The sequence below is a fragment of the Clinocottus analis genome, unplaced genomic scaffold, assembly GCF_023055335.1.
Source record: "Clinocottus analis isolate CAN_PGR_092001 unplaced genomic scaffold, fCliAna1.0.p SCAF_15, whole genome shotgun sequence".
NCBI lineage: Eukaryota > Metazoa > Chordata > Actinopteri > Perciformes > Cottidae > Clinocottus > Clinocottus analis.
In genome coordinates, this window is record NW_027175876.1 from 3,963,449 (window position 1) to 3,971,226 (window position 7,778).

Here is a 7,778-nt window from a genome sequence, read left to right on the forward strand (position 1 = left end):
CTATCGCCGCCAGCGGTCCTGCGCGCGCTCCCGATTGGCTGCTGGGATCGACTGGCACACGCCTCCACGGCTCCCATTGGCTGGGTGGTAATGGACCCGTGACTTCGCTCCAGTAAAACCCCGTGGGGGCGGAGCGCGCCGGCCGAGGAGGAGCTCTCCTTTGTACTTAAATGGATCTGGTGCTGGAAGGAGTGAAGTACTAGCAGGCACGACTGCCGGAGCGCGCGGTGCGCGGTGCGAAGAGTGAGAGAGAAAAGTGTGTGAAGAAAGAGGGAAGGAGAAGAGCGAGAAGGAGAGCGGGGGACCGTGCAGCCCTCTGTACTAATGGACCATAAGGATATTTAACCATTTGCCCGGGGAGCGCACAGGTATCCTCTTTTTTCCCCCTCCAGCTTGTCCTCATGTTGCGCCGTGCGTAAAGACCCAGGGTTTGCCTCCAGCGGTCTCCCTGCTCACTCTTGAGCAGCTACACACCTCATACTATTTTTTTCCTCCCCTTTTTTTCTCACCTCGTTTCTTCTGCATGGGCTCGTTTACATTCTACTGGAATTAATGATTGACTAATGGGTGTGAGGGGAGCAGTGGATCATTGATTGTGTTAGTGTTCTCTTTCGGCTCAATAACACGAGAAAGCTCTTGCCCCTCAATACAGGGGACTGCTGAGAAGTCTTGAGTGCTTTCTTAGCCTCCTCTTATCTACTGAGCAGGGGGATTTGAATACAGCCATGCGCCTGTGCTGTGTCTTGGTTGATGAAAGCTTTATTTTACGCGCTTGACAGCCCCTCTCTCACTTTCTCCATCTTTCTCCCCCGTCTCCTCCATAGACACCGCAGTCCATGCCTCTGCCTTGCCAGGTCATTGATGGGAAATCAACTGGATCGGATCACCCACCTCAACTACAGCGAGCTGCCCACGGGGGATCCGTCCGGGCTGGAGAAGGACGAGCTTCGGGTCGGCGTCGCCTACTTCTTCTCTGACGAAGAGGAGGAGGTGGACGACCGCACTCCGTCCGACTGCGGCTTCACCAAGGAACACAGCCCGGCCGAGGAGGGACCCTTCTCGGTCAGCGAGGTGGAGTACTCAGCCTTCTGCTCCCAGGAATGCATCTTCTCCAAGCTGCGGGAGAACGAGGACTTGAATGTGTACTCGGCCAAAACTTTGCTGACTATGTGCAAACCGGGGGACCTGCTGGAGCTCGTGGCCACGGCGCAAGCCCCCCACTGGGCCATCTACGAGCAGGACGACCAGGTCATTCACCTGCACAAGGGCGAGATCCGCAAGGACAGCCTGCTTGAGATCAGCAACGGCCGCCACGGGAGGATAGTCAACAATCGGTACCGGTACCGGCCGCTTCCTCCTGACCTAGTGATGCAGAACGCAGCGGGACACCTGGGCCTGAGCAGCGAGGAGATATGCTGGACCAACGCGGAAAGTTTCGCAGCTTGGTGCCGCTTTGGGAAACGGGAGTTCAAAGCCGGGGGAGAGGTGCACTCGGCGGAGCAGCAGTATTTCCTCAAAGTGCATCTGTCCGGCAGCGGGGTGCACACGCTGGTCTTTCGCAGCTTGGAGGACATGATCCGGGAGAGGAGGCGAGTGGACGCCAGTGGAATTCTCAAAGAGCTGTCTTTGGTTAACGGGGGCAAGGAGTGATCAGGGATTCCGTTTGATATCCTCCCCCCCCCAACCCCCTCAACCCCATCTCCCCTCCCCCTCCCCTGCTGCGCACGGACGCACAGTTTTGCGCACAAGCAAACGTACTGGCACACACGCACACAAGCACACAGACCCGCGCGCGCACACGCACACACACACACACACACACACACACACACACACACACACACACACACACACACACACACACACATGCAAAAAAAAAAGGACCTGTTGGCTTTTGGACTGTCTGTGTTGGCCACGGTGGCACCCCGCGCGCGCTGCGTCTGGACCGCAGGCGCGCAGTGGAATTTCCATCAGATTGCAGAGTGTTGAGAACTGAGAGACAGCAGCGGCCATGTAAACAGACAACGCCCCTTCTGATAAGAATTCGTGCGTGAGTGGGACACACGATTTCCTGCTAACCCCCCCCCCCCCCTCCCGAACAGCAAAAATCACCTTTACAGACCTGACATAGCGCACACGGCTCGGTATGGTTTTCTGTTTAATTTCTCGGGATAATGGGATTGGCCCCCTCTCGGTGTAGGGCGCGTGCTGCGGCAGACCAGACGGTGAGAGATGTAGAAGAGGGGGGAGGGAAGGGGGCGGGGGGGGGAGATGAAAGATAGGATCTGGGATGGCTCTCTAAAAGTCTCCCTTCTATTTTTTTACTGTTAGCTTTAAAACCGGGACTGGCCATAACACAGATCCACTAAATCATAGACCTCTGACGTCCCAGATGGCTACGCAGTTGCCTAAACAAAGCAGTTGGCTTGTTCAAGCTCCCTTTTTGCCATAACAAGAGTATTGTCATTCTCACAATGCTGCCATCCTGCTCCACAGCACTGGATGTATGTGTAAATTGTATTCATATATTGATTTCAATTTGAGTCCCTTATTTTTGTATTTACGTTTAGTGGATTTAACCCTGATCTCTTTTGTTGTTTCAAATAAATGGAGATTGAAATATGAAAATAAGCACTTGGTCTGGCAGGTGTTGTTTGGTCACATATAATTACTGACACACAAACGCATGATCTTTCACACACATGCACACAGAGGGATGTATGAATTATTTATACTCTAGTGCCTCCTGACCTGCCGCGAGCCAAATGGGCTTCATATATCTCCACAGTATTGGGAGGCAGTGGAATGGTCATCTGCATCCAACCCATAAAGGCTTTATGAAAAATCCATAAAGGATCCGGGAGCTATACCGTATATACATATAAATATATATTGGCAGCCGTGCCGTGTCAATGGGAACATACAGTACTTGGCCACAGGCTATTTTTTTCCTTGTGTTGGTTTGTTCCTGCTGGTATTTATACATTCATGTTGATCTCCAGATCATATTCTTCCAACCCCATTACCACACTACACGTGTCCTGCCATCATACGTCTCACCTGCACTGTGGACCAGATGTCCGCGTATCAAGAGGGAACACATTGTGTTGCTTTGGCACCTGTGTCTGCAGTGGCTTTATCTCTGGATTGATGTTGTGACTCCTCTGCTCTGAGAGTCAGGCGGTGCCTTCCCTTCCTCCTGTGATCTGCTGTACTATCAGTGAAGGTGGGATTAATCACCTCGGTCTAACTTCTCGTGTCCCTTTACTCTTTCTTAATTGAGTCTGAAAGGACCAGAGGGTGGATTTATGGGAAGGTTCTGCTGTAACGTCTTTGTTCTGCCTGGCAGCCTGCTGCACCTGTGATTGGTCGTTGAATATAGACATGAGCTTCAGAGGTTTTCACAATATAATGTTGCAGCTCTAAAGCTCGTCTGTTTCAATCCTGCATCCTCACCTAAAGGATTCTCCTGATTTTAGTCACAACGTGGTCATAAATAACAGGGCTGCAGCTGGAATGGAAGACAAAGAGTGTGTGTGTGTGTGTGTGTGTGTGTGTGTGTGTGTGTGTGAGGGGGGGAGGGAGGGGGGAGTATATGGAAACCAGCACGCATGCAGTGTGTGTCTTTGTCTCAGTGTGGGTCTGGTTTGGTTTGGTGCAGGTGATGGTTGTTGCACAGTTTCCTCCCAGGCGGCAGATGTTGCAATCTCAGCCCTCAGACATGTTTCATATCAAAACACAGACTAATAAGCTTGTGAATCTTGTAAATTTGCCTTGAGGAGATATTCTCAAGCTTATTGACCCAAATACTTAATTCTATCAGCTTTGCTGTGATTATATTGCCACACTTCTTCTCTTGTTAGCTCCCTTCTCCTCTCTCGTTCTTCTGTTCGCTGGTGTTTCCAGCCTTGCTCTGCATCGCTTTATACGCTCCTCACTTCCGTTTCTTATTGTTTCACCAAGGCCAAAAAAATCTGCATTTTCCCATTTCCACTCCTTTCACTGTGACCACAGCGACGCCAGAGCGACGCCACAGCGACGCCACAGCGACGTCCAATTCTGATTCCACTTTGAATTTGAGGAATTGGCAAAAACAGAAATCATGTTTGCAGAAGTACAAACGCAGGTGTTTCAGATTTGAAATCGCCACTTACGTAAGAAGTATTCTCGCTCACCAACATCTATTTGGGTTGGATTTACATAAACGTAAAAATACCATTGTTTTATCTCCTTGTTGTCTTCTGCTTTACCCTCCAATGATTATTCCGTCTGCTCTGTACATTACTAAAAGGCTCGTAGAGCTGAGGTTGCCTCAGGTGGGTGATTTTGTGTTTGTGTGAGCCTGTGTGTCTGTGCAAGTGAGCTGGAATCTGTGTGTGTGTGTGTGTGTGTGTGTGTGTGTTTGCGTGCGTCAGACATCCCCCTCGTGAGTTTAAAAACCAGGGTACTGGGTCAGCTAGCGTTAGACTTTGTATGTGTGTCTGTGGTCTGTGACTAATAGGCCCCGGAAAAAGTGTGTGTGCATGTGCAAGTGTGTGCATGTGCGTGTGTGTGTGCGCGCGCACCCTCCTAGGCAGATAATTCGCACCACATTGTTAACTGGAGGAGAAGCTTCTGCCATTTGACATGACATTGAATAGTGTGGGTGTGTGTGTGTATCAGTTTTAGCTCTATTTACTGTCGGCTACCAGTGTGTGTGTGTGTGTGTGTGTGTGTGTGTGTGTGTGTGTGTGTGTGTTTCAAAGTGTGAGGCCAAAGTACCAAAGCTGTGTCATAAATATATAACATAAAAAGTGTGGACAATATGCTGTGTGCATGTATATTCATGAAGGTCTGCATCCTTGTATCCGTCAGCGACAGTGTGAAAGTACACGCTGTTACTAGGGCAACTCCAGCCACTATCAAACTGTATACCCATTGAGGTGTGTGTGTGTGTGTGTGTGTGTGTGTGTGTGTGTGCGTGCATGTGGGTGGGTGTGCACGCGCCTGTGCAAACCCTCCACAGCTTAAAGCTAATTGTCACCCTGAACAACTACTCATGTAAGACAAACATATGACAACCAAATCTCTCTCACACACACACTCACACACTCACACACACACACACACACTCATTGGGGACCAGCTATTGTTCCTTTGTGCAGTGGTATGGATATATTCCATGCACACTTGCGTTTGTCTTCAGTGTGTCTTTGCATCTGGACAAACCCGATCCCCGCTGACCCGCTGCTAGCTAAACGCGCGGTCTCAGAGGAGACGTTGTGGCGAGGAGGCGACAAGAGAGAATATCCTGTCTGCGCGTTGCCTTTAAGAGGATCTCCCTCTAATCTAGACACGGGCCCGTGCTCTCGGTGGGCTTCGATGTCTTGTCTTACTATTCCGGCGCTCGTCAGACCGGTCGCTTTATTCAACAGCGACGACGACGACAACGGCTGCACAGCTGGAGATGCAAATGAGGCAGTGGCAAATGGGTTACACGCTGTTAAATCGTTGCTAACAGTGGTTTCCTCTAAACATCTGTTGTGAAAATGTGTGCGTACGTCACGAGCAATATTTCCATGTTTGAACCATGACCTACATCCTGACATTTAAAACTAATTTCGCGCCGCAGTACGTTTTTAATTGGAATTGCGCGACAAACTGGGATATCGTGGCCTTCAAAGCAGTGTCTTTGTGCAAGACTGACTCGACCTGTAATAGGTTGGTATGAACACAAAGGGTCACTCGGACTGTGAGCTGGTATCTGGGCCCTGACATCTGAACATACAAGTCCGGCATCAGTATGCTATCAGGGAGATAACTCAAAGTTAAAGTCTTAAAGGATAAGTCTGGAGATAGTCCATATTTTTTATAACCCCAAACCCTCTAACAGGTGTTGCAATGCACCTTAGTTTGTCGACAACAAAAAATATTGCAAAGACATAATTGAGTCCCCCCGGCTGACATGTTGGATTATCCTGATGAGCATGAGCACAGTAGTTTATTTAGACTCAATACCACAAACGCCGTCCAAGTGCTGTAAATACTCACTGGAGCACCGAACCCGCAGCTGCAATTAGTCCTCGACAAATGCGCTATTGATTCCTGTTTGAGTAACGTTTGCTAAAAACTACAGTGCCCAGCTCTTTTAGGAAACTATTTAGTCGACTTTTTAAATTAAAGTTTATATTTTGCAAGCTGTTTTCAATGCTGCGCAACTTTTAGAGGTCTCGTGGGCTGAGAGCCACAGACGGGGAAAGTTGGGAGGTATTGAGAGACAGGCCTCAACACTTGGTCTGTATCGGCCTTTTTAAAGGACTTTGTTGACAATGATAGAAATATAGGAATTCACCAGCTCAGAGGGTGGTACCAAACACTGCAAATACCCGACACTGTCAGTAACTTACTTTACTTACTTATTTATTGTATATATGTAGTACTATCATCGGGTAAGATGCAGCCACCTGTACCTTATGACGGTCTACCGTGCCATGTAACAAGTATAGATAATAAGTGTGATAACACTATGTCTAAAGCAGATAAGGAATCTGGACCTCGAAAGCAACTTAAACCAATTCATAACCCCTGGGGGTGGAGGAGACTGAGCGATTGTTATATAAAACTGTAAATCATGCTGTATTTGGATGTATTGAACACTAAGTAGTAATAGAAGTGAAATATATGGTTTGGTACATGAGAAAATTCAAATGTCACACATGTGCACAAATGTGCCCCAATGCACATATTGAAGACCTCACCTGAATTTTCCAGGTTCTAAACTCTCTCTAACTTTGTTCTGCTTCACTTTATCAAAGCAGAGAGAATGCTCACATATTGTGTTATGATTTAGGTTAGAGTTTGACCTTACAGCTGCATCATTTCAAAGAAATAATCATCCTGAAAGTGGTTGCAAAGATACACTCTTTTTACGCAATTTTTTGACAATTGTTTCAGACAACTTTTGAGCAGAGGCCTAAAAGTAGGTTGGTTAAGTAATAACAGTATCATATTTTGACCCGACAAGTCACAAACGTGTGTGTGTGTGTGTGTGTTTTGGAAGTATCCTTTTAATCTTTTTGGGGAAATTGGTCCCGGCCTTTGACTTTGACCCATCCTTACCCGTCCTGCCGTGAGGCGCCCGGGGAGCAACTGGGGGTCCAGAGTCTTGCTCAAGGACACTTTGACATGCGACCTCTGGGGAAACCAGGGACTCAAACCAGCTACCTTGTGGTTACAGAACAACCACTCTCCCCATGAGCTTCAGCCGCCGCTAAAACCTGGTTAACCTGCTTTGTGGGATCTCCAGAAATAAGGGAAGACTCCAAGACAAGAGGGGAATCCCTGCTCTGTTGATGCATGTTGGGGTTGTATTGAACACACAGACACGCCCACACCACTGGAAACAACCTGCATGCAAAGCGTAGTGTGCCCCGCCCAGCTCTGTGGACAACAGGTGGACTAACTGACATGCAAATCAACACCTCTGTTCAAACAAGATCGCTAGTCTGCACCTGGCCGATGTCGATTTAGTGCTGAGCTCATCCAAAACCCGCTCGCCCAACTCGAATGGACGACTGTGTCACAACTTGGAAGCAAAGCACAAAGTAGGACAACATGATTTATGTGTGAAAGTTCATTTGGTGAGTTTCTTTGTTCTGCACTGCAGCTATATGCTTATATATTTGTGTGCCTTTTAGTAAAGTGATATTCTTGTCACGTGTGGATATACTTCATATATTTTTAAGGGCACAGTGGAAGTATTCAGATCCTTCACATGAAGTGGAAATACCTTTTTTTTT

The 7,778-nt window shown here is 48.2% G+C and overlaps 1 protein-coding gene across 1 annotated transcript; it reads left to right on the forward strand.

The window, feature by feature from the left end:
- Positions 1-212: 212 nt before the first annotated feature.
- On the forward strand, positions 213-2,091 carry lratd1 (LRAT domain containing 1). Its single transcript, XM_068577282.1, has 2 exons — positions 213-368; positions 825-2,091. Exon 2 carries the CDS (start codon positions 862-864, stop codon positions 1,648-1,650), a length of 789 nt encoding a protein of 262 aa, XP_068433383.1. The 5' UTR covers positions 213-368; positions 825-861; the 3' UTR covers positions 1,651-2,091.
- Positions 2,092-7,778: the final 5,687 nt, after the last annotated feature.

Bases quoted from the DNA above. Each gene is read 5' to 3' on its own strand.
- lratd1 (XM_068577282.1), top strand. From the start codon at position 862: ATGGGAAATCAACTGGATCGGATCACCCACCTCAACTACAGCGAGCTG.